Below are 26,624 nucleotides of genomic sequence, written 5' to 3' on the forward strand. Positions count from 1 at the left end.
GTTTCTGTCTATCAAAGGTCAACGGAGTGCACTTCTCTCGAGAGTAGAAAAAGGAAAGGGACTGCAGCTGTGAAACCAGCCTCTTACATTACTTGGATACATTACATTACTTGGATACAAAAAATAAAATAAATTTTATTTTTTGCCTAGAAGAGGGAAAGATTCTTCAGTTGCTGAAAACATGCTGGTAGTTATTGTGCTACCCACATTATGTCATTTTTTTGCCTACTTTATTTGCACTTTAACTCTATTAATTGCTATTAAATCTTCTAATTGACTGTCAAGTTATAGTTCTCTTTCATTTGGGGAGGGGGGGAAGGATTAAAGGGAAGGAGGCAGATGGGTGCATGGGAATGTAATCTAATCATTCTGTAAGGGAGTGTGGGCCCAAAGCTGGGTGTAAGATAGTGTCATATGGTTGATGTTATTTATGATACTAGTAAGGGATATATGGATATAATTAGGTGTGTGTTGCTTTAATGCATTTGTTAGATCTGTGTAGCAGTGCTATCAACATTATAGTAAACTATTAACGTGGGAGGGGGGAAAAAAGTTCATTTTGGTTGGGAGATGGTGTATGTTTTCCCAGATCACTACTTGAACCATGTTAATATTATTTACTGCTTTTGGAAGGTAAATGTCTGCTGTGATGAACGCTATTTCTGCAAATAATTAACTGTATTTATGCAGTAGTCCTGTGAAAATCAATTTATTTTCTTATGAGTAAAGTTCAAAATATATGCCTGGCATTTTAAAGATCAGGATAAAGGACTTTATTTCAAAAAGTTAGCTCTAAGACCAAAGCACCGGAATAACTTCAATTATAAGTACTACTTTGTTCGTTACAAATGCAAATATTTAGTTTATAATTTTGTTCTGTAAGATATATATATATGTATCTTGTTTTAAAGTAACTTTTAAAGCTATGCTGAACATAAAACATTGTTTGTTTGTTTGTTTTTTCTGTCCTATTAGCACCACGGAGATTTCACGGTATTACTTAATGATGTGATGGAAACTTGGAAATATTTGTTACATGACAAACTAGGATTATCACATGAAAACATGGAAAAGCCAGAAAACTATGCTGGCGTTAAAAAAGCCTATGATACCTGTTGGGAATTGGCATACAGGGCGTGGATGTGAGTCCGTGGAACAATTGTTCGATCTGAGCTTGCCTTAAGGAACCAGGAGTAGGCCTTAGAAAATCCCATGGCCTGCTGTAGCTGAGCAAACCAAGCTACCAGGGCAACTATGAGAAGTTCCCATGACAGTGTTCCCACATCGCCCAATTGAGGAATTCAGAAAAATATTGTTACCAGTAGCTGGCTTCAAGGACAAGGTCTATGTGACTGCTAATCACAAGGGGGTTGTTTTCTTGCAGGTGGGGTTGTTTTCTTGTAGTTGTTTGTCCGAGTACTTTTGACCAATAATCTTGTGTGAGACACTATCCGCCCCTGTTAAGTTCACTATAAAAGCGAGGCTATTCGGGCAATAAATGGGAGCAGCATGATCTGACTCTACTGGTGTCTGTCGTGCTTTCGGCCGTGCATCCTCTAACAGATACCTTCTTAGCAAGCAGCAATATGTTAGATATCATAGATATATGTCAGAAGTGCTATGCTCTTGCACTTGTATCTGAAGAGGAAAGCATAGCCCCTGTAAGTATTTTGTTTGTTTGATCTCTGTTTTACCATATTTCTGATTCCAGTTATGGATTTACAGTGCATCTAAAATATATACGGAAGTCTTGAATTAGTCACAAATGACTTTCCTTTTCTCTGGAGGAACAGATGACTTTAAATTATTAAATCTTTAAGAGATCTTAGATCCATTCAAAAATTGCATATTTCTGCTGTCTTGCTGGATGGGTAGATCACAGCTCCACTGAGTATCTTGTTCTTTCTCACAAACAGAACTGAAAACTGAATTGTAGAGACTTGATGTAGATGGATCAAAGCTTAGTGATTAATGTGTCATGGAGTTTTGGATATATGTTGATAGGCAGTCCAAATAGTTTTGGTTTTCATTTTGAAAAATACCTCGCTCTTAATGGCAAAAAAAGATCTCCATATTCTTCATGTATCTTCATGTTAGATTTTTCCAGAGACCGCAAGAGGTTCCACTTCAGCTCCTCAGTCAAGCATCTGTTGCAGTTTCTTGTGCTTCAGATGTTATAACGCTACACATGAGGCCATGCTCCAGGCTAGAGAAGTTGTAGTACATATTGCAGTCTGACTATGGAAATAACAAAAATTTGGTTGTATATTTTGATCTGGTAACAAAGATCAGAATAAGATGGATGCAGTTGGAAGGGACCTGCAAAAATTGAGTCCAAATGTCCTACTGTGAGTCTGTTTTCCTCACAGTTAGGCAATCTGTCTAGAAGGACCATGAGGGACAAAATCAAAAACCATGTGAAAATCCAGGAAAACTACATCCACTGCTTTCCCTTCCTCTACTAAGAGTGTGATCTTATCATAAAAGGATATCAAATTAGTGAGGTGGACTTTCCTGAACCCGTGTTGCTGGGTCTGATGGTTGTGTATTAGTAGCAATTACAGGAAGTTTAAAATACAAGCATGCCACATGATTGTATTTGATTCTGTGCTCTCTAGAGCATGGGAAGATTAAAAGACAAAGGAAACTTATAATGAAAAAATAGTAAACATTGGAATTAGCTGCACCTATTTCTAGCTTGTAACAAAAATTACGGAGAGGAGTTATCTGTCTGCTTGCAGGAAGGTAACATGCATTATTAGAGGAAAAATTAGTCAATAAAGGACAGGATATTTCAATTGCTTGGAGTAACTCTTCCTCCTGAGTTGGGAATAAAGCTGTGTCCATGAAAAAGTAGTCAAATACTGGAACAGGTTGCCCGGAGAAGATGTGGAATCTTGCCTTTAGAGATATTAACCTTGGCTTGGGGTAAGGGATATGTCTTGTAGGGATAAGACATCACTGAGCAACTTGGTCTAACTTGTCTTGCTTCAAGCAAGTAACTGGACTAGGTGATCTCAAAAGATCCCTTCTAACCTAAATTGTTGTATGAGTCTGACAGGTATGCTTGTAACAAACTTGCCTACTTAAGTTTAGAGAATCTGCACTCAAACAGTTCTACAAAAGACATAAAGGAGGACTAAAATTCAGGAAGATGCAATTGCTTTTCTTAACTTTTTTTTTTTTAAAAAAAAAAAAAACACTACACATGAGGCCATTTTTTTTTTTTTTTAAAAAAAAAAAAGGCAGCTGCTTTTAGGGCAGTAACTGTAAAGGTTGTCCTGAGTTAATTTGAGTCTTACATGTCATTTCTCTCTTAGAACAGTTGTATTTCTAAAGACTAAAGAAAAAGTAGCTTTTGGTGTTCAAAACATTAGCAAGCTGGAGAAAATCGTAGCTTTACTTGGTGTTAGTACTACTTTTGTGTTTCAGTCATCTTTGTATTTAAATTTATTCAATTCTTTTTATTAAAGGTTCAACTGCCAGAATTTATTACTGGCATAATGAATGTACCAGAAAATAGAGGCTGTGTGCCTTCACAGGACCAGAGCAATGCGAAGGTAAAAAAAAATATATATATATATATATATATATATACATATATATATGTATATAAATATAATAAATTCTTTTTCAATGCTTTTTAGATATGGAAAATTTAATGGAAGATGAAATACAGGTTTCCTTTTCCAGTTATTTCTATTAAGATATTGTTTTTTTAAAGTATATTCAAGCTCTGTATCTCTTTGGTATGAGCGTGTGCATGGGGCAAGTGCACAAATTTATTCCCTGGGAGACAGTCCTTTTATGGCAGGGACTTGACGTAGATTTAATCTGCCTTTAAACAGTAGGGAATACATATTTTTTGCAAGTATATTATCATTCAAATATTGTCTTGACTGAGAGTCAAAGAATTTGCCTGATGCTGCAAAGTGAAATGGTAAGAGAGAAATTTAGGTTTAACTTTTCAACTTAAGTAACGCTTATTTACTTTCAGAAGAAATCTGAGCACCAACTGTAGTGGTAGCTGTAGAAATGCAGACAATGCCGATCTGTTGCAGTAGACAACTGAGGACTTTGCGGGGATACTGGATTCAACCACCTAAACAGTATCAGTCTAACAGTGTTTGAAATGGTGAAGCTTAAGTCATTTCCAAGCTTGCTTTCCTCCTTGAGTGTCAGTTTCAGTACAATATTTGGGTACAACTCAACATAGTTCCCAACAAGTGAGCAAGCATCTTCCCAGCAATCTGACATCAGGATAAGAGTGTTTCAGTAAAAAGCACTTGGGTGCTTTTCTCTTTGTTACTGACTTTATGCCCTAGATAGCACTTCTACCAATAGGTTCACTTGGTGCTCTGATTGTGACATGTATGATAAAAATATTCTTGGCCCCTTCTTTTTGACTGCTTACATTTGTCATATTTCCTGTTGAATAAGAAGAAATTCCACAGCTACCAAAGCTTTATATCTTTCCTTTTCTTAATGGCCTTTTCTCCTCTTTGCTTTCTTTGCTTATGACAAAACTATCAATTCTGAGAATTTTGTTCTTATAGGATCCTGAACTGCAATATAAGTAATTCTAATTTTATATTTTTGGATATAAGGGCAGAGCTGCATTGTAATTTAATATAAACCTGAAAACTTTAATCAGTGGGACTTCTGTTATTGAAATCCCAGGGAACCAACAGGGAAAAATTAGTGGATCCAAGCTGGAGCTGGTGAGGTGTTGAAAGTCTTTAGCTTATTTGAAGTTAATGTAAAATCATCGTGTTTTAATGGTGTTACTATTTTGGCTTGGGATGTAAAAGGGATATTTGTGGAGAGATTGCTAAATAGAAATAGAAAGTCAACTTTAATAGCTGGAGATACAGTTCTCAAATATTTTGTGAATACTCAAGTATAGTATAAGTAGTGGTATGCCGAGTACTGCGTGCAGTTTTGGGCACCATAGTATAAGACACAAAACTACTGTAGAGCCTCCAAAGGAAGGCTACAAACATGGTCTAGAGGGCAAGACAGATGAGGAGCAGCTGAGGTCCCTTGGTTTGTTCAGCCCAGAGCAGAGCAGGCTGCTGGGGGGGGGGGGGGCCTCATGGCGGCCAGCAGTTCCCTCACGAGGGGAGTGGAGGGGCAGGCGCTGAGCTCTGCTCTCTGGGGACAGTGACAGGACCAGAGGGAACAGCATGGAGCTGCGACAGGGGAGGATGAGGCTGGGTGTTAGGAACTGCATAGTTAGGTTCTGCACCCACAGGGTGGTCAGGCACTGGGACAGGCTCCCCAAGTGTCATGGCACCAAGCTTACTGGAGTTCAAGTGTTTGGGTAATGCGCTCAGACATGGTCTGAATTTTGGTGATTCTACGTGGAGCCAGGATTTGGACTCAATGATCCTTGTGGGTCCCTTCAACTCTGGATATTTTGTAATTCTAATTTTAACATATTAATCACGCTTGCCTTTGTCAATGCTTCCATAATCGCATCCATAATTATTTTTCGTGTGTGTGTCTTGGGGCTGGGGGGGGATTGAATGAAGATCTAATCATTTCCTTATTTCAGAGTAAGTGTCTAAACTTTAAACATTTTTCTTAAAAAAGTTTAATTTTGAAAAGCAAGTGGGGTAAGCTTTTAGATTTTGAGGGTGTTCCTTGTATCCCAAGGATATTTAGTACCTTGGAGAGCTATTGTAACAAGTTTGGAGGATAAGAGGGTGGTGAAGGAGAAAGGGAGAGTGATCGAGTAAGAAAAAATATCTTCCCCTTTCCCCTCCACAGATTGGATCCCTGATGAAAAAAGGCAACAGGTATAATTGCTAATAGTTTCCAAGATACGGTTTCCAAAGTATAGAGTCGACGATGTTACTGAGTACAAATACCAAGTTAGAGTCATGACCAGATATTTCATCTTCTCATAAGCCACTGTTACAACACACAGTACCATAATGATCTGAAACCAGGGCCCGGAGAGGATAAACAACATGACAGAGAGCACATACGGAAAATAATGTGCTATAATACTCAATTTGGAAAACAGGAGCGGCAGACAGAATTTCTAGGTTGGAAGAGACCTCAAGATCATCGAGTCCAACCTCTGACCTAACACTAACAGTCCCCACTAAACCATATCCCTAAGTTCTACATCTAAACGTCTTTTAAAGACCTCCAGGGATGGTGACTCCACCACTTCCCTGGGCAGCCCGTTCCAATGTCTAACAACCCTTTCGGTAAAGAAGTTCTTCCTAACATCCAACCTAAAACTCCCCAGGTGCCTGTCAGCAGGCACGTGGGAGGACAGACCAACCCCCACCGCGCTACAGCCTCCTTTAAGATACCTGTAGAGAGCAATAAGGTTGCCCCTGAACCTCCTTTTCTCCAGGCTGAACAAGCGCAGCTCCCTCAGCCGCTCCTCGTAGGACTTGTTCTCCAGACCCCTCACCAGCTTCGTCGCCCTTCTCTGGACTTGAGATTAAAGCAATCAGCATTATGACAAGTAACTATTAAGCAGATCTAATACTGATACCAATTTTAGTTTAACACTCTCTGGTCAGATCTGCCGTTATCTCAACCTTTCAGGCCCCATGTTGGGCGCCCAAAAGACTGTCATGGTTTAACCCGGCTGGCAGCTAAATACCACACAGCCGTTCGCTCACCCTCCCCCCTCCCTCTCTGGGACGGGGGAGAGAAATGGAAAGTGAAGCCCGTGGGTTGAGATAAAGACAGTTTAATAAGACAGGAAAATAATAATACTAATAATAACAACAATAAAAATAATACAATGGTGATAATAGTACTACTACTAATAATGTGTACAAACAAGTGATGCACAATGCAATTGCTCACCACCCGCTGACCAATGCCCAGCCTAACCCCAAGCAGTCTGGCCCCACTCCCCCGGCTGGCCACCCCTACATATTGTTTAGCATGATGTCAGATGGGATGGAATACCCCTTTGGCTAGTTTGGGTCACCTGTCCTGGCTCTGTCCCCTCCCAGCTCTTACTGCACCCCCAGCCGGCCCGTTGGCAGGACAGAGCAAGAAGCTGAGATGTCCTTGGCTTGGTATAAGCACTGCTCTGCAACAATTAAAACATTGGGGTGTTATCAGCACTCTTCTCATCCTAAGCCAGAACACAGCATTCTACCAGCTACTAGGAAGAAAATTAAATCTGTTCTAACTGAAACCAGGACAGGGGCACACAAGTATCTCATTGGAGATGGGAAGCATCTCCCTTGGAACCCAGAGCTTCTGCAGGGGGCAGGAGCCCCTCCCTGGGTCACTCAAGTATGTCAGCAGGGCACCCAATCATATCCCCAGGGGACGTAAGCATTTTCCTGGTGGACCCATGCATCTCCTATTGGCACTCAAGCATCTCACTGTGGATGCACTGAAAAATTCTCCCACACCACAAAAACATCTCCTTGGAGAAGTTAGGATTCTACCTAGAGCACCAAATCATCTCCCTTGGGCACCCAAGTACATCCTTCAAGTATCTCCTGTTCCATCCCAGAACCTCTTTGCGTTACCCAAAAGCATTTCCCCTTAGAAAAGAAGCATCTCCTTGGAGGGAGGACCCAAGCACCTCCCTGGGAAAGAGCAGCATCATCTGTGGGCATCCAACTGTGTAAAAGGGGCACCCAAGAACATCCTTGTATCACCCAGGCATCTCCCTAAGGTAAACCAGCACGAGGCAGCCAAACACCTTGCTGGAGAACACAATCACCTCCCTTAAAGACCAAGGATCTCCCTGGTGTACCCAAGCATTTTCCTAGGGCACGCTGGCATCTCCTCAGGGCATCCAAGCACCTTGCAGGAGCACACCATCTTCTCCTGGAGGCACACAAGAACATGCCCAGAGTGCCCAAGCCTAGATTTGGGGCAAGGAAGCACAACACAGGGGCACCCCGGCATGTCTCTGGAGCATGCAAGCATCTCCTTTGTGCAATGTAACAGCTCCTCAAGGTACGCAAGCACGACGTCCAAGGGCATCCAGGCATTTTCCTGGGGACCCGCAGCACTTCCCTGTGGTCCACAAACACCTCCCAGGGGGACACGAGTTTGTTTCCAGTGAACCGGTGCTTCTCATCTGAGGAAACATGTATCTCCCCAAAGCACCCAAACATCATTCTCTTTGTTCCTGTCAATAACGAACTCCAGCAGTGAGAATCGAAAACAAACGAGAAACACCTTCCTCGCTTACACACTCTTCTACCTCCTTCCCACAAGCAGCACAGGAGAATGGGGAAGGGGGGCCCAGGCCTCCTGCTCCACTGTGGGCTGCTCTCCACAGGCAGCAGCTCCACTCCAGAGTCTGCTTCTGTGGGGCCTCTCCATGGACTGCAGCCTCCTTCAGGACAGATCCACCTCCTCCTCCATGGGCTCCTCTGGTGGCGAGTCCTTTTTGGAGCCCTCTGGGGATGGTCCTCGCTTGCCTTGCAGCATCCCCTGGGCTCTTCTCACACAAGCTGCCCCTGCAGAACCCCCCTATCAAAACCTGGCCACATAAGACAAATACTGAAGGATACCAAGGGACTGGTCGTGTAGTTGCAGTTTTATTCAGAGAGATCTTCCCCAGGGAAGCTTTGCGGCTCCCTATCTTTTCACGGCCAGCAGCGCAGTGCTTTTAGCCTAGCCCATCTTGATGCGGGTTGCTGCTGTACTTGACGTTGCAGGATCTCTATGGTCCCAGCTGCCAGGATACGGATCGATGGATGGGTGTCACATTGCATTCGGAGGACTGCGACAGAAAGACACAGAGCAGAGATGCAACCTGTTGACCTACAGAGACCATCCAGCATCACTCTGGACCATGCCAACCCCATCATATACTTCTAGGGCCAGCAGGAACAGGTCCGGCTAGCATGTCCCTTTGCCCCTGCAGCATTTCCCTGGAGCAGGACAAGGCTGCAGACTGCATGGGCTCTGCCCCCTGTCACTTGGTCCCAGCACCCCCAGCACTGCCCTCACTCACAGGTGATGATCACATGCAGGTCTTCTTTGTCTAGGTCCCTGGAGTGCATTGCAGCAAACGCTAGGAAAAGAGCACCAGTCAGATCCTGCTCCCCATCACAGCCCCTGGTATAGACAGGCGCTGCCCCCCGCCCCCAGCCCCCCTGCAAGCACAGTGCCCAAGGAGGAACCTGAGCAAGGCACACCCCAGGCCCACCTGCATGGGCAGGGGGCTGAGGGAGACACAGGGCTCCTGGGGGTACAATCAGGGGCTTCAGGGCCCACAGGGCTGGGCCTTGCTGCCAGGGCAGGGCCCAGACAGGGAAGCAGGGCCTTGGCTCACCGACGAATTTGACAGCCTTCTGTCGCAAGCTGGTCTGATCATCCCACAGGTATGGCAGGCTCTGCTGCAGGTATCCTTCCACCCTGCTCCTCTTCTGCTTGAGCTGGAGAAAGCACAAGGGCACAGAGCTCACAGACCCTCCCCAGCCAGCCGGACAACTCCCTCCTGCCAGCACCCCCCTTCCCCTTTCCCCCAGGCCATCCCCAGCTCCCAGCCAGGAGCTCTGTGGGGCTGAGGTTAGGAAAGAGTTAGGAGACCGTTCTGTCCCGCTGCCAAGGCCCAGAAGGGCTAGGGTCTCCTCCCGCATGCTGGGGATGGGGAAGGCAGAGGGGCCTGCAGAAGAGCCCTTGGGGCTCTGTGCTGGAGGGAACGGAGCCACAATGCAGCTGCAGGTGGGGGACTCTGGGCTGGAGCAGCCTGGGCATGTCAGACAGGCTTGTCCATATGGGGCCTGGGGCTGTGTGGTTCTCCTTACCAAGTACTCCCCAATCTTCCAGATGTCCTCAGTCTGAGCCAGCTGCTCAAGCTGTTTCCACTTCAGGAACTTTGCACAAGCAAGTAGGATTACTGCAGAGACCTGTGGAGAAGCAGAGGCAGGGAGATGGCACCGCACACACATACCTAAAGTGTCTGATTGCCTGCTGCCCTGGCCCCCCCATGCCCGGAATACCCCTCTGGTGTCAGCACACCCAGTGCCCACGTCAGTGGCCAGGTCTGAAATCTGTACCTTGGCCACACTCTCAGTGTCGTCACTCATCCGGAAAAGCAGTGGAATAATGGCCCTGTGCACGGTCTTCTTCATTTCTCCTTTTTTCCACCACAGCACAGACTCCATCAAGTCTTTGAAGAGGAGCATGGAGCATTCTCGCACCTCACTGGACACCTGTTAGGGAGGGCAAAAGGAGGATTTCACCAACTGCCAGCCTCCCCCTGTCCATGGGGATCAAGGGCCGTAGGGTGGCTCATGTGAAGGGTGAAGCCTCATGTTTGGAACAAAGGAGCTGGAGGCCTGCACAAGGCAAAGCAACAGGTTTCCTGCACGGGGTGCCTGTACCATGGAGTGTGCTACAAGCCAGCCCACTTTTACTGGTAGCTGCACCAGCCATGTCAAAGCAGAGCTCCCCTGGTAAAGGGCTTCGGTAAGGCTTCTGGGGCACACTCTGTCTCCTCAGCTTCTGCCTTTCTGCCTCAGCACAGGGAACTTTTGGCTGTGCTGAGTTGGATACCTGACAGCAAGAAGCCCTGCTGGACTGCAGAGCCCAGAAGACAGCCCACCATAACCCAGAGGAGCAGAGAGAGGAGAAGGCCCTGCCCGAGTGCTGCCCACAGGCCTGGACCAAAGGGCAATGCCATTTCAGGGTGCCCGTCTGCGGGGCTCAGTCACCAACAGCAGTCTTACATCGTTAAACAGAGGCAGGAGTCTGCCAGCCAGTGCCAGAGCGATGTGGCTGGCCTCCTTCTTCTCCAGATGACGAATCACATTTTTGAAGATAGTCAGGGCCTTCATGTTGATGTGCGTGTTTTCATACTGCAGAGTCTCCATGACTTCTGGCAGCAGGACCTGCACGTCCGTCACCTGTACGGAAAGACACCGTATGTATTTAGTCAAGAGGTGGACAGCCACCCTGGCCAGGATGCTCTGGTTCCAGAGCACCAGCCTCCTGCTCACTTCCTGGCAGCTGCCATGGGAATCTCACCAGCAACCTTCCATCAGGCAATGGCCACGAATGTGGTGATTAAGTAGCTGGGAGAGCAGGGCATGGGGAAGGGAGGTGATGAGAGCAAGGGCTCCGTTTCTCCCCCTTAGTCACCTGCTTTGCACATGTCCCCCAGGGAATCCATCTGGAAAGCTCCTGGGACGCTGCACAGGCAGCCACCAGGCCCCACCGCCACCATCACCCCACCTCCTGACTCCCAGCTAATGACAAGCCATGGTGTTCCCAGCACCAGGCTGCCAACAGGGCTTTGTTTGGCAAAGTCCGACTCACCATCTGAGATGTCTCCGACAGCATGACGAGGGCTCTGAGCACCAGCCAGAGGATCGGCAGGCTGTTAAGACTCAGAAGCGTCAGGAGCTTTTTTGGGTCACGTAAATTCGATAGTACATGTTCAGTTGGATGCATCATCTGAAAAGACCACAGCCGTGAGAGATGGGCAGAGCCTGCAGCATGCCCATCACCACGCAGCTCCTGGCTCCCCTGGCAGCTCAGGGCAGGCTGCGGGGGACATGCACCCAGGTGCCTGTCCAGATGCTCATCCTGGGGCAGCTGTGCCTGCAGAAGAAAACAGGGCCCCTCTGTGCCCTGTGCATGGCACCACGCGGCACCTTTTCTTTGCCTGCTCCTCCTGCCCTCTGGCTGTCCGCAGCCTCTTGCTGCCATGCCTCTGAGGAGCAACAGAGCAGCATGAACTGGCACAAAGCAGGCTCCAGGTGCTACTTGTCCCCGGCCTCACAGCCTGCCCAGGCTGTGCAAAGACCACGGCTCTGTCCCAGCCTCAGCCATTGCTGTGATAATACCCCTGGCCCTGCCACTGCTGCAGGTTTCCATTCTGAAGGGCAAGGTAGGGGGATGCCGGAGATGGAGAAAAGTGAGCACTGCCTGTAAAGGGGTAGGCTTCGTTTTTGTGCACAGGGACCCCGTATGGCTGATGTAGGGGGGCTGGTGCTGGCCCTAAGGGGCTGTGTCTATGAGTCCTGGAAGAGGCGACAGGTTGGGGAAGATGGGGCAGGGAGAGGACTGTGCCTCTCCCGGAGGAGCGCACACAGCCCTGAAGAGGAGCAAGGTGTGTTCTCTGGTTACTCACAGCGAACTTAAGAAGGCTGGTGTGCACAGGCTGGGCTTGCAGAGACCTGCACACCCGTTTGTCCTCGAGAACATTCTGTAGCTCCTCCAAGATCTTCTCTGAAGTCATTGGAAAGGAAAGCATCACCTTCCACATGTCCAGCGTAGTGCTGCAAGCCCAGAACACTCTGTTGGCAGGGCTGCCCTGGCCACAAAGCTGTGACCCAGACAAGCCCCGCAGGTCCCAGGCTATCCTGCAGCCCTGGCCCTGACCCGCTGTGTGCTTAGGGAGCTGTTGGGGTGGTACCTGTCAAGTGGCGGAAGGTTGGTCAGCACGCTTAAGAGAGCTTCCCTGGGAAACTGGTTAGTCATTGCCTTCAGTACTGAGAAGAAGCTCTGCCGGAGTAAAGATGTGCTGTCGCTCCTTTTCAGGTTTTCATGGAGGAATCTCAGAATCCTTTCCACCTGGAAGGGACACAGGAGAGAATGTGACTGCCGCTGGACTGCAGCCAGTTGCCCAGCTGCCACTGGAACTGCTGCTGGGTATGAGAGGCAGGATGTGAGCAAGGGATGAAAGGGCTCAAGGGCAGGGCAATCCGCTGCTTACATCCATCAGCCAGGAGGCAGAGTCTCTCGCGGCCACTCCCAGCATGAACTTGGCCCACTGATTCTTGTCGTCGATGCAGCAGTCTCTAATGGTCTCAAGTGTCCTGAGGACAATGGTTGTCCTCTGAGAAGACTGGAAGTATTTTCCAATTGGCTATGGAAGGAAACAAAGGATGAAAGGGAGGAAGGGAGAAGGGAAGGGAGGGAGGAAAGACAGGACACAATAAGTCAGAGAGCAGCACCTGGGGAGGGAAGATCAGGGGGAAGGAGAAAGAAAGACCCTCCCTTCAGGGCAGAGCTGTGCTGACGGCCCCCACCTGTGGCCAGCTTTGCCTCACAGGCACCCCTGAGCTGCAGGCTGCCCTGGAACATAGGGAAGGGCAGACGGCGTGGCTGGAGGGTGCCTGTGTCCTTACCTCGTGATGAAAACGGGTAGAAATGAAACCAATCAGCCTCCAGACCCTCTCCATGGCTCTCTCCTTTCCAACTTTGTTCTGAGAGCTCGTGAAGCATAGCAGCACCTGCAGGAAGCAAAGCTGCTGGTGTGCTCTGGGAGCTGACAACTGCTCCAGCAGAAGCAGCACTGCTGAACTCCTGGCTGGAGTCACAACGTTCATTAGGGATTCCCAGAGCTGGAGCAAAGCCCTCAGTGGGTCACTGAGCCATGGGGTCCCTTCACACAAATCCCAAGGCCAACCCTGTAGCCGGGCAAGTAGGCAGATGCCATCCCAGGGAAGGCCTGGCTCCTTCCCATTCCCGCCCCCAGAACACAGTTCTCTGTCCCCTCTCCATGAAGGCTGGCTTTTGGAGCAGTGTCCTGGTTTCAGCTAGGATAGAGTTAATTTTCCTCCTCCTAGCTGGTGTGGTGCTGTGTTTTGCATTTAGGCTGAGAATAATGTTGATAACACGCTGATGTTTTAATTGTCGCAGAGCAGTGCTTACACTAAGCCAAGGACTTTGCAGCTTCGCGCTCTGTCCTGCCAGCGGGCAGGCTGGGGGTGCAGCAGGAGCTGGGAGGGGACAGAGCCAGGACAGCTGACCCAAAGTGGCCAAAGGGGAATTCCATCCCATCTGGCGTTATGCTGAACAATTATAGGGGGGGCTGGCTGGGGTGGGGGGAGCGGGTGCTCAGGGATAGGCTGGGCATTGGTTAGCAGGTGGGAAGCAATTGCATTGTGTATTATTAGTAGTACTATAATCATTATTATGATTATTTTCCCTTCTTTTCTGTCCTAATAAACTGGCTTTATCTCAACCCTCTGGCCAGGTTAAACCACTGCAGGCAGAAACGGCCTGGGTTTATGCAGTGCCACAGGGATACGTCTACTTGGAGGACAGGAGAACAGAGTTTCGGGGCTGGGCTCCTGTGCAGGATGGGCAGGTCCCAGGAGAACTCTACCCCATTCACACCTGGCAAGGAAAACACAGGGGACAAGGAAAGCAGGGCGATAGCTCCAGATGCTGCCAGTGTGGTGCACAAGGGCAGGGCTCAAATTCTCTCAAATCCACCACTGCTTTGGTGCAAGGAGAGCTCTGCGGGCAGAGGAGGCCCAGGAGTGCTGCGGGGAAGCTGTGCTGTGACACAGGAAGGACGTGTGGAGGGCAAGGGATGTTGACAGCAGCCAGGGGACACCGGGGCCCTAGAAGAGCTTGGTGGACAGACCCTGGCTCCCCTGAGTGTGCTGGGCACAGGCCTGGCAGGCGCTATGGTCTGTGTGCATGGCACAGGGGGCACTCTTCACTACTATATGTCACCTCACTCTAGGGTGAGGAACAGCCACTGTGAAAACTACCAACCTGCAAGATCCTGTACAAATTCTCCGGGAAGCTGGAGGCAGGAGGTCTGATCAGCAACGTCTGCAGCATGATGTCCATACTTTTCAGGGTCTGCAAGAAGGACAAATCTTTGTGTTGTCAGGCTTTCAGTGGTCCTTCACAGCTCTAAGAGAATGTGCTAAACTCCCCCTTGTACTGGGTTTACATAGCACGGTTTTGGGGGTCTGCAGGGGTGGCCTCTGTGAGTAGGAGAAGCAGGAGCAGTTGGTTTGGGGGCATCTGCTACCTATGGGAGACACATGTTGGAACAGTTTGCTCCCGACAGATGGACCCCATGGTACGGAGCCATATTGGAGCAGTTTTTGAAGAGCCTGTGGGACGCCCACACAGGATCACTTTGTGAAGGATGGCATCCCGTGGGAGGGACCCCACATCAGAGAAGGGGCAGAGAGGGACCGTGAAGGAGCAGTGGAGACAAAGTGTTATAGACTGACTGCAACCCCCATTCCCCCGCTCCTCTGGGGGGGGGAGGACGTAGAAGAGGGTGGATGGGGGAAGGCATTTCCGGGTTTTTTTGAGTTACTGCTCTAGCTTGTTAGAAATAGGTAATACATTTTATTAATCTTCCTACTCTGAGCCCGTTTTGCCCTTGATGATAGTTGTTGAGGGATGTCCCTTTCCTTAGCTCAACCCTTGAGCCCTTTCCATCGTATTTTCTCCAGTTTTCCCTTTGTGGAGAGGAAATGAGAGAGCAGTTGTGGTGGAACTCAGATGCCCTGCAGGGTAAAACCACCACATTCCTTACTGCCAAGGAAGGACAGCTGCAGCTCTGCGCGCTGCCCGGTGGAGGCCTCAGGGCAGAAAAGGTGCTGTGTGCAGACCAGGCCTCAAGCGCTGGATACAGCCAGGCAGACAGAAAGGGTGAGAGGGATGTGATGGGGTGAAGCAAGGCTGAGACCCTGCCCAGCAAGGATCTTCAGCCATCTGTAAATACAGGCAAGCCAGGAGGTAGCTCAAAGAGATATGGGGGCTCCTGTAGCTCACCCAGCACGTACCATATCGTAGAGGCAAATGTCCAGTTCCTCTTTCGGAGGAAGAAAGAACACGCTCTTGAAGGATGCAAGTAACAGAGACATCATTTCATCCTCCAGCACCACCTTCACTGTGCTGCAAAGAGAGGGACACTGGTGTTGGCAGCAGTGCCTCCATGACAAAGGGAGGAGGACACAGACCTCCCATGGGCAGAACTCCAAGGGAGGGATGGGGAGCCCTGCTGGGATCAGTGTCCTTCTCCATGAGGCTGGCCGGGGCAAGAGGGTAGTCCTCAGACCTCCCAGCAGAGAGCTTCAGTACTCCCTTTGTCCTCTGGACAAGCCCTGAGCAGGGGAGAGCAGAGGCGCTGCCTGGATGGCGAATGCCTCCTTGCCAGGGTCAGATCTGCCAGGACCATGCGCTAGGGATATGCCAGCTGAGCCAAGGACAGGGCACATACCTCAAGGCAGAGATAGCAAGCATGGCTTGCTGCCGCACCACTGTGCACAGCTTGTCCCTGGGCTCCTCGTCCAGCAGCACCTGCAGAGCAAAACCGGGATGGGACCTGGCAGCCGTTGATACCCAGCGCCAGCAGAGCCAGCACTGCTGGGCAGGACGAGAGGAGCCCTGGGGTCCCCAGCCCAGCACCGGCACCCAGAGTGCCCCCTGCACCTTCCAACACTGAGGTCCCAGCAGCATCCACAATCTCACAGGGAGCAACTCAACATCCATGCATTTTGTCCCCAGTCACCCCTGCCCAATGCCCAGGGAGCCTCGCCACCTTCCCCAGCCTGCCAGACGTCCCCTCACCTGGATGTTTGCTGCCAGCTTATTTTCACGGCAGAAGGTGTCCAGGCCCTCTAACAAGCCCTTCTCTTGTGCGGTTGTGAACACAGTGACGATATTCCTCAGGAACATAATCTTCTGCACATCATCCTGGCAGCCACAGAGATACCAAGAGGGAGCGTGAGGGGAGAGCCACAGCCAGCAGGACCGCAGCACTGTGGGGTGCGGAGCTGTGTGGGACGCCTGGAGGGCAGCAGCTCTGCCCAGCCAGCAGCCCTCCAGCAGCCTGGCAGCAGAGCTGGGGCACGGCCAGGACATGCAGGCACAGCCGCCATGGAAAGGGTTGCTCTTACCCTTTCTTTGTTTTTGATGTAGACCTTGATGAAGTCCACAGCTTCCTCTTCCTCTTCGTACACAGGTAGCCAGCTAGCATCTAAGACAGAAGGAGAGCAAGGATTACTGTAGAGGGGCTTCAGGATGAAGCAAGGGAAGGGGGCACTGGCTTCAAGCAGGGGGCACGGCTGGCCCCAGCCCTGCCCACCCCAGCGTAGACCCTCACTCACCAGACTGCAGCGACTCCACCTCGCACACCTCAAAGAGCTCCAATACAGAGCTGCTCTCATCGGAGCTCTCACTCTCTTCCCAGGCCACCCTGGGGCAGCTGGGGGGTCTCTCCTCCATTGCGAGTGATGAGAGAGTCAGGAGGGGGCAGGCTCAGGACAGCCACAGGCAGTGAGGAAAGACGTGGGCTGCACTTGGGGGCACCTCACCAGTCCCACTCGCTCCTGTCCTATCCCCTCGCTGTCCTGACGGACACTGGAGGGGCCGTTGTGCCAGCACCAGCTATTGCCAGATGACACTGGCCTGTGTCACAAAGGGTCCTCCTGTGATGTCATGCCCCCGGCTGGGTGATGCTGGCTCAGGGCCCTCCCTTGTTCTCAGCTCTTCTCAGGGCTGCTCTTGCATGCAGGCCCAGGAAATGGCTCCATAAATTTTAATATTGTCTTGCAGTTGATGCTATTTTTTTAGGAGCCAAGGAAAATGGGAGAAGTTAATGCACGCTCAAGGGTTTTACATCTTACTGCGATCAAAAGATCCAAGCTGATTGCGGGCTGAGTAGTGATCATATCATGACATGCATTCAACCGAAATCTAAAGAGAGGACCGAGCTTCATTATCTCCCCTATATGAAAAATGATGCAACTGATTCACAAATATCGTTCTCTTTAGAGCCATTTAAAAAGAAAAAAAATCCGTATATTTCATTTGTAAAAATATTTGCAGTAAAGATCTGTGTACTTAAATAATTCTATTTCATGAGGACGTAAACCTTTAGTTCTATAAAGAACTTTTAGTTCTTTAGTGTTATTTCATGCTGCTTACGTTCTGGAAGAGGTTACATTTTAAATACCTGCTTTCTGAACCGAGTTATATAGCACATTACTTACTGTATGTGTTTCCTGTCGTGTTGTTTATCACTTCTGGGGGTTGGTACCTTTTCATTTTTTCCCCTATAGTTAAATTGTTTAGTTAATAATAATCTTTCCCTAATATTTTTTCCCCTTTAATTAAATTATCCTTATCTCAACCCATGAGTTGTTCCATACTTTACTTCTTCCCCTCCTCCTCTAGGGACGGGGAGTGAGAGAGTGGTTGTGGTATTTAGCTGCCTAGCGCAGTAAAACCACCACAGTCCACTTTGGCGCCTAACGTGGGGTTCAAAGGGTTGAGATAAAAGAACTGATTAAAACACTTACAACTAGCACACTTACTTGCTAGTCACCATGTTCAGTGTCATGTTAATATTGGCTTGTTTGATCATATGTCATGCAATCTGTGTCATGTTCTCATTTCTCCTCTATATCCAATCTGAGAATGTGCTACAATCTGTGTTCATTTTTTATTTTTTTTAATTCACTGTGCTGCCAAGCGCTGGCCTTGAGTTTTATCTGTCATTCAGGCTCTGCACTGTTATCATTTGGGTCTCATGGAAACTATCTTTTAGAGAATATTCAGAACTACACTGCCTTCTTTTCCTCATCTGGATGTCAGTTTATGAATAATATCAGGAATGGTACCTCCTCCTTCTTTCACAGTGGGCTAATTACAACAGTTTTGGAGTATTCTGAATATCCGTGTGTAACCCGTATATTGCTATTTCTAATTCTGAATAACGGGTTTCCTCTCTAAGATTAGTCGATTGTTTAGGAAGCTTACCTGGGAATCTGTCTTGAAACAGTCTTGTGACAGGTGGCAACATGTGTGGGAGGATATAGGCAGGTACCTGTCATGGGTGTCTCCTCCAATAGTTTTGAACTTCACCCCTGAACAAATGCAAAATCCTAAAAACCTGATGGAATGTTTGAGAGTCACATGTCCTGACCCTGATAGTGCTGGAGAACGACAGCTTGCAGCATTGTCCTGGGTTTTGGCTTACTCCTATCAAACACCGTTTAACATCATCCAGCACCTTGAAGAGAGGGAGCAAGTCTCTGAGTCTGATGACCAGATAACACATGCTGTGGCTGACCCAGAGGACCAACCATGGTATCAGTCGCCCCCATAGTCAAGTCAAAACAACGGAAACAGAGGTCAGCTTGTTTAGTAAGGAAAGAAGCCTCTCCTAAGAAGGAGGGAGAAGGGGAAAAGGCAGGCATCTCTAAAGCAGAGCCATGACAAAAACAGCAGGAAGATGGAAATCATAAAGGAAACAGAAACCACTTGATCCCTATCCCTGAGTGAGTTGTGAGAAATACGAAAGGATTATAGTTGACGCCCAGGTGAACACATTCTCACCTGGCTGCTTCGATGCTGGGGCCAATAGCCAACAATTAGAAGGCAATGAAGCCAAGCAGCTGGGATCCCTCTCTAAATTGAAATGGTAATTGACAAAGCAATTGGGAGAGGGACACAGGTTCTCAGCCTTTGGAGGTGGCTCCTGGCAGCTGTGAAAGAAAAGTATACCCACAAGGAAGATATGGTATATCAAATAGGCAAGTGGACCACTATGCATAAAGGTCTCCAGCATCTGCAGGAATTAGATGTGCTGGAGATGATTTATAGTGATTTGGACAATGCCCAGACACCTCAAGATACCGATGAAGTCCAATGCACAACATCCATGTCGCGTAAATTGGTGTAGAGTGCACCACCAGCACGTGCCAGTACGCTGGCAGTAATTCAGTGGGATGAGGGGATGGGACCAACAGTGCACAATCTGTCCTGTCAGCTTCAAAAATATGAAGACTCTCTCTCTGCTCCTCTATGGGCCTGTGTCTCAGCTGTGGAGAAACTGTCTGAATGACTTGACCACCTCGTAGAACGAGAATATCCCATCCTCATCCAGACAGAGTGATATTTCAGCCACTAAGAATCAGTATTTTCCTGCTCAAGAGAGAGAGTATCTAAGACGCACACCACGTGGCACCTTGTGGTTTTATCTGTGTGACCATGGGGAAGATATGAGGAAATGGGATGGTGTACCTACTTCAACCCTAGCTGCTCGGGTATGTGAACTGAAAGGAAATACAACAGCAAGAACAGGGGCTCCTAAGAAAAATGCTGCTCCAGTTTCTGTTGGGCAGTTCCCCAGAGGCAGAAGAAGAGCTGATGTTATTCTTGACTCTGATGAAGGGACCTCTGCTTCTCATTTGCAAGAATTAAGTGGTAGACACTCCAACCAGGACTAGAGGGGCCCTGCCTCTGGCCAGGTAGAGGAGAGAGATAATTGGATTTATTGGACTGTGTAGATCCAATGGCCTGGCACAGTGGAACCACAAGAATACAAAGCTCTAGTGGACACTGGTGCACAATGTACCTTAATGCCATCAGGCTACCAAGGGACAGAACTCATCTGTATCTCTGGAGTGACAGGGGGATCCCAACAACTATCTGTACTGGAAGCTGAAGTGAGTCTAACTGGGAATGAGTGGCAAAAGCATCCCATTGTGACTGGCACAGAGGCTCCTTGCATCCTTGGCATAGACCGCCTCAAGAGAGGGTACTTCAAGGATCCAAAAGGGTACCGGTGGGCTTTTGGCATAGCTGCTTTAAGCACAGAGAAGATTAGGCAGCTGTCTACCCTGCCTGGCCTTTCAGAAGACCTTTCCATTGTAGGATTGCTGAAGGTTGAAGAACAGCAGGTACCAATTGCAGCCACAACAGTGCACTGATGGCAACATTGCACCAACTGAGACTCCCTGATTCCCATCCATGAGTTGGTTCACGGCTGGAGAGTCAAGGAGTGGTCAGCAAGACTCACTCACCCTTTAGTAGTCCTATATGGCCAGTACGAAAGTCTAATGGCGAGTGGAGACTAACAGTGGACTATCGTGGCCTGAACGAAGCCACGTCACCACTGAGTGCTGCAGTGCCAGACATGCTAGAACTTCCGTACGAACTAGAGTCAAAGGCAGCCAAGTGGTACGCCACAATTGATATTGCTAATGCATTTTTCTCCATCCCTTTGGCAGCAGCATGCAGGCCGCAGTTTGCTTTCACTTGGAGGGGCATCCAATACACCTGGAATCGGCTGCCCCAGGGGTGGAAACACAGCCCTACCATTTGCCATGGACTGATCCAGTCTGCACTGGAACAAAGGGGAGCTCCTGAGCACCTTCAGTACATTGACGACATCCTCATGTGGGACAACACAGCAGAAGAAGTTTCTGAGAACGGGAAGAAAGTAATCCAAATTCTCCTGAAAGCTGGTTTTGCCATTAAACAGAGTAAGGTCAAGGGACCTGCACAGGAAGTCCAGTTCTTGGGGGTAAAATGGCAGGATGGACGTTGCCATATTCCGATGGATGTGATCAATAAAATAACGGCAATGTCTCCACCAACTAGCAATAAAGAAACACAAGCTTTCCTAGGCCTTGTGGGATTCTGGAGAATGCATGTTCCAGGCTATAGTCAGCTTGTGAGTCCTTTATATCGAGTGACTCGAAAGAGAAACTATTTTGAGTGGGGCCCTGAGCAACAACAGGCCTTTGAACAAAACAAGAAATAGCTCGTGCGGTAGCCCTTGGGCCTGTCTGTACCGGACCAGCTGTGCCAGACATACTTTACACTGCAGCTGCAGAGCATGGCCTCACCTGGAGCCTCTGGCAGAAAACCCCAGAAGAAACTCGACCTCTTGGTTTCTGGAGCTGGGGTGATTGAGGATCAGAAGCCAATTACACCCCAACTGAAAAAGAGATATGGCATATGAGGGTGTTCGAGCTGCTTCAGAAGTTGTAGGTACAGAAGCACAGCTCCTGTTGGCACCACAGCTACCAGTGTTACATTTGATGTTCAAAGGGAAAATTCCCACTACACACCATGCGACTGATGCTATGTGGAGTAAGTGAATAGCATTAATTACACAGCGGACTTGAATGAGAAAAGCTAATTGCCCAGGAATGAGTTGCCAGAAGACAGAAAGCAGGATGTCTTTTTACTGACAGATCCTGCCATGTGGTAGGGAGCCATTGGAAATGGAAAGCTGCTGTGTGGAGTCCCACACGACAAGTTGTGGAGGCCATGGAAGGGGAAGGCGAGTCGAGTCAGTATGCAGAAGTAAAAGCCATGCAACTAGCCCTAGACATTGCTGAAAGAGAAAGATGGCCCGTACTATATCTCTACACTGACTCATGGATGGTGCAAATGCTCTGTGGAGGTGGCTGCAGCAATGGAAACGGAGCAACTGGCAGCGCAGAGGTAAACCTACCTGGGCTGCTACCCTGTGGCAAGATATTGCTGCTGGGGTAGAAAACCTGTATGTATGTCATGTAGATGCCCACATGCCCAAAAGTCGTGCTACTGAAGAACATCAGAACAATGAAGAAGTGGATCAAGCTTCAAAAATTGAAGTGGCTCAGGTGGACCTGGACTGGGAACGTAAGGGTGAACTGTTTGTAGCTTGATGGGCCCATGAAACATCAGGACATCTGGGGAGGGATGCCACTTACAAATGGGCTTGTGATCAAGGGGTAGACCTGACCACTGAGGTCATAACACAGGTTACCCATGAGTGTGAGACTTGTGCTGCGACCAAGAAAGCCGTGAAGGTAAAATCTTCCTGGAACAGGGGGAGGTGGCTAGGGTTTCAATATGGTGAGGCCTGGCAAATTGACTATGTCAGACCACTCCCACAAACCCACCAAGGCAAACAGTACGTACTCACCATGATAGAAGCAACTACTGTGTGACTGGAAACATACCCCGTAAACCATGCCACAGCCTGAAACACTATCTTGGGCCTAGAAAGGCAAGTGCTGTGGTGTCACGGTAGACCAGAGAGAATCGAGCCTGACAATGGGAGTCATTTCCGAAACAATCTTGTCACTTTCTGGGCCAAGAGGCATGGTACTGAGTGGGTGTATCACATCCCTTATCATCCACAAGCCTCTGGGAAGGTTGAGAGGCACAATGGACTGTTAAAGACTATGTTAGGAGCATTGGGTACTGGGACATGGAAACAATGGGACATAAATCTACCAGAAGCCACTTGTAAGGAATATTTCAGCAATTTGTGTCAATAGAGGGCTTGAAGGGTAAACCTTGAGTCTCTGATATCTGGGGGTGTTTCAAAATAACTGCTAACTATTGTGACTATTACACAGAACACTACTCAAGTCTCTGATATCCGCCAAGAGATTAAGGAGAAGGGAAAAGCTGAAGGACGACTAAAAGACAAAGCTTGCAGGGGACGCTGCACAAGTCTCTGGCATCCGGCCAACACGGACAAAGGAGAAGGACAAGAAAAAAAGCCTGGGAGGAAGACTACAAGCCTTCAGCACAAGAGACCCCCAGAGGGACCACCGGAGACTGATACGCATGCACCAGTGAGAGGGTTTGGATTCTGGGAACTAATTATACTAACCCTGTTTTTTTTAGAAGTAGTAATGAATATGTATTAGCCTAGAAACATAAAAAACAACCACCTGCTGTAATTTGTGAGTGTGTTGGAGGAGCCCAGATTCCCCGCACACCCAGCGCTGTTTCCTTGCCTTTTATTGACCCCATAAATAAATCTTATAAAGCTAAATTGACTCAGAATTTATAACAATTTGGTGACCCCAATGTGATCCTTTTGGGTCCCAAGGCTGTGAACAGCTAAGGGAGGTGCCCCCACCCTTGTTTCGTTGTGGCCCTTTGCAGGAAGCAGTACGGAGCCCAGCAGGATTACGAACATAAGAAGCAAGTAAAGAACAAAGAGCTCTCTGGTTTAAACCCATAATTCTGCACGCGAAGATCCTGTTATAAATCGCTCAGTCCCAAAATAGGATTATAAACAAAGTTTACAGTTTATTAAAAGAATAGAGGTAAGCAAACAGCGCTGGGTGCGTCGGGAGTCTCCGCTCCACCTAAACGCACACCAGTTACACCAAGCAGCTGATTTTTATGCTCCTAGGCTGATACATATTCATTACTACTTCTAAAAAAAACCGGGTTATTATAATTAGTTTCCGGAATCCAAACCCTCCTACTGGAGCATGTGTATCAGTCTCTGGTGGTCCCTCTGGGGGTCTCCGGGGGTCTTTCATGCTGAAGGCTCATAGTCTTCCTCTCAGGTTTTTTTTCTTGTCCTTCCCCTTTGTACTCCTTGGCAGCATGTCAAAAGCTTACACAGCGTTCCCTGCAAGTTTTGCCTTCTAGCCGTCCTTCAGCTTCTTTCTTCTCCTTAATCTCCTGGCCAGATATCAGGGGCTTGCATAGTGTCCCATTCAGAAGTCATAACAGTTACTAATTGTTAGCAGTTGTTCTGAAACCCTCAGACATCAGAGACTTCAAAGAAAGAACATACAAATACAGATAGCTCTCTATTGACACTTCACGAATTGTTAAAACATTCCTCACAGGCCATTCACAGAGACACTCCAGTCACATCTATAGCAGTGCTAAATCAACCACAAAGAAGGCAAAAAAGCTGTAACTGTTAGGAATGAGTTTGGAATCAGTAACAAAAGCAAATAGGCTCATGGATTTGAGGAATATTTCTGAAGATTTGATAAATTGACTATAATGAAGGGGAGACTGGGACACGGGGAGGAAAGGGAAGAAACCACATCTGTGGAAGAACTAAATTGCCAGGGCAGGACTCAGAGACAGACAGACAAATCAGATGAACATATCTCACAATGTGAATGAAGATTTATCGTTTTGTGAGTATGCCGTTCAGTTGGGTGGATTCAGTTGTGTGACTGTGTGTAAGGGTGTGATTGAGATGGAACTTAGTTCCGAAGCGAGTGCGGAGGCCTTCTAACCACGGTTCCAATATCCCACAAGGGACTCAGCTGGTGAAGGACCAAAGTGATTGTTCTAGGTATTTGTGGTGGGATAACACTCACAAGACACCTTTACATACAGGCACAGCCATGAGTTTCAGAACTTTTTTTTTGTATAAAAAGAAGTTCCAGGAATGGGTCAGGGACAAAGCAGATCCTTAGACTCAGGAGGTTTGAGGAGTGGCCTCTGGTTTAAAAAGGGGGAAAAATTACCAGATACTCCACTGGGTAGTCCCTTAGGGCTAATGTTAAGATATTGGGATAGTTTTAGAAGCACTAAACATAAGGATAAGGCAAGAATGATTCATTTTGTATGGTTAAAAAGCCAAAAGAAACCTTAAGACCCCATGTACATGTATCTTAGTCGATATTTGGGTCCACAGAGGACTGGGTCTGTCAGGCATTGAACATTTATGTTAATAGTAGACTACCCATGGATGCAGAAGAGAACAAGTATGCTGCAGCCTAGTTGGGACTAACGGTATTGCCCACCACTCATGTATTTAATTTAATTACAAAAAGGAGGATGAAGAAGGTAAGGAGGGGAGGGACCCCCTTGATAATTTGCCTCCTCCATATGACTAACCTTAGAAAATATTTAAAGAAGATTAGGGGTGTCAGGGGCTATACCTTCTGGGGACCCAAACATCTACAGAGCCCTTGATAAAGTTATTAATAGGTCCCCACAAAGAAGTTTGATTTCTGGTAGATACGGGGGCTGAAAGATCGACTGTTCAGAATATACCAAGGGGACTGAAAAAAGGGAAAAAGCAAATGTCTGTGGTAGGGACAAAAGGGGAGTCCTTCCCTGTGTCAATATTAGAAAACGTTGAGGTGGAATCTGAGACCTATGTGGGTCTTAATGATCTCCTGCTTGTTCCAGAAGCAGAATATAACCTATTGGGAAGGGATTTGATTATCAAAATGGGCTTAAAGCTTATAGGGGAAAATGGGAAAGTCCGGTTATATGCATTAACAAAAGATGAGGGCGATATAGATCCCCGAGTATGGTATAAGGAAGGGGAACTGGGAAAGTTGGAAATGGAACCCCTAATGGTAGAAATAACAGAATCCCAGAAACCTATAAAACAGTATCCCAATCCATTAGAAGGAAGAAAGGGATTAAAACCAGTCATAGACCGGCTATTACAAGGACGGTCTTTAAAACGTATGTCCCACCATAATATGCCTATATTACCCATAAAGAAAGCTGATGGGACATACCATTTGGTCCAAGATCTAAGAGCTGTGAATTGAAGAACAGTGACTAAATTCCCGGTAGTAGCAAATCCTTATACACTATTAAATCATTTGATACCATGTTGTGGTTTAACCCAGCCGGCAGCTGAACATCACACAGTCGTTCATTCACCCTCCCCCCACCCTCTCTGGGATGAGGGAGAGAAATGGGAAAGTGAAGCTTGCGAGTTGAGATAGAGACAGTTTATTAAGACAGAGAAAATAATAGTAATAACAATAATGATGATAATAGTACTACTACTAATAATATGTACAAACAAGTGATGCACAATGCAATTGCTCACCACCTGCTGACCGATGCCCAGCCTAACCCCGAGCAGTCCGGCCCCCTCCCCCCGGCTAGCCACCCCCATATATTGTTTAGCATGACGTCAGATGGTATGGAATACCCCTTTGGCTAGTTTGAGTTACCTGTCCTGGGTCTGTCCCCTCCCAGCTCTTACTGCACCCCCAGCCTGCCCGTTGGCAGGACAGAGCAAAAGGCTGAGATGTCCTTGGCTTGGTATAAGCACTGCTCTGCAACAATTAAAACATCGGGGTGTTATCAGCACTCTTTTCATCCTAAGCCAAAACACAGCATTCCACCAGCTACTAGGAAGAAAATTAATTTTGTTCTAACTGAAACCAGGACAAACAATTAAAACATCAGCATGTTATCAGCACTCTTCTCATTCTAAGTCAAAAGGTAGCATTCTACCAGCTACCAGGAAGATAATTAACTCTGTCCAAACTGAAACCAGGTGTACTGGGTCTGGCTGGAATGTTAACTTTCCCGGCAGCAGCCCATACAGTGCCGTACTCTGTACTTGTAGCTGGAACAGCAGTGCT

The 26,624-nt window shown here is 47.8% G+C and overlaps 1 protein-coding gene across 2 annotated transcripts; it reads right to left on the bottom strand.

Annotated features, from left to right (window-relative positions):
* Nucleotides 1-8,519: 8,519 nt before the first annotated feature.
* Nucleotides 8,520-12,442, bottom strand: LOC137847195 (maestro heat-like repeat-containing protein family member 6). Of its 2 annotated transcripts, XM_068665476.1 has the most exons (9): nt 12,377-12,442; nt 12,092-12,239; nt 11,275-11,412; nt 10,686-10,862; nt 10,014-10,169; nt 9,762-9,863; nt 9,287-9,389; nt 8,966-9,025; nt 8,527-8,731 (listed from the first exon to the last, which is right to left on the bottom strand). In XM_068665476.1, the coding sequence occupies exons 1-9, from the start codon at nt 12,439-12,441 to the stop codon at nt 8,595-8,597; spliced, it is 1,086 nt and encodes a 361-aa protein (XP_068521577.1). In that variant the 5' UTR covers nt 12,442; the 3' UTR covers nt 8,527-8,594. The 2 variants fall into 2 exon arrangements, with proteins under 2 accessions (XP_068521578.1, XP_068521577.1); XM_068665477.1 differs by lacking the exon at nt 8,966-9,025 and having other exon boundaries at nt 8,520-8,731.
* Nucleotides 12,443-26,624: the final 14,182 nt, after the last annotated feature.

Source organism: Anas acuta, chromosome W, assembly GCF_963932015.1.
Source record: "Anas acuta chromosome W, bAnaAcu1.1, whole genome shotgun sequence".
NCBI lineage: Eukaryota > Metazoa > Chordata > Aves > Anseriformes > Anatidae > Anas > Anas acuta.

What these genes read in the sequence shown, in the direction of transcription:
- LOC137847195 (XM_068665476.1), bottom strand. Translation starts at nt 12,441, where the DNA reads ATGACTAACCAGTTTCCCAGGGAAGCTCTCTTAAGCGTGCTGACCAAC. An exon ending in TGTCGGAGACATCTCAGATG is followed by an intron (nt 10,863 to 11,274) that starts GTGAGTCGGACT and finishes CTTTCCGTACAG; the next exon opens with GTGACGGACGTGCAGGTCCT. An exon ending in GGAAGATTGGGGAGTACTTG is followed by an intron (nt 9,390 to 9,761) that starts GTAAGGAGAACC and finishes TGCTTTCTCCAG; the next exon opens with CTCAAGCAGAAGAGGAGCAG.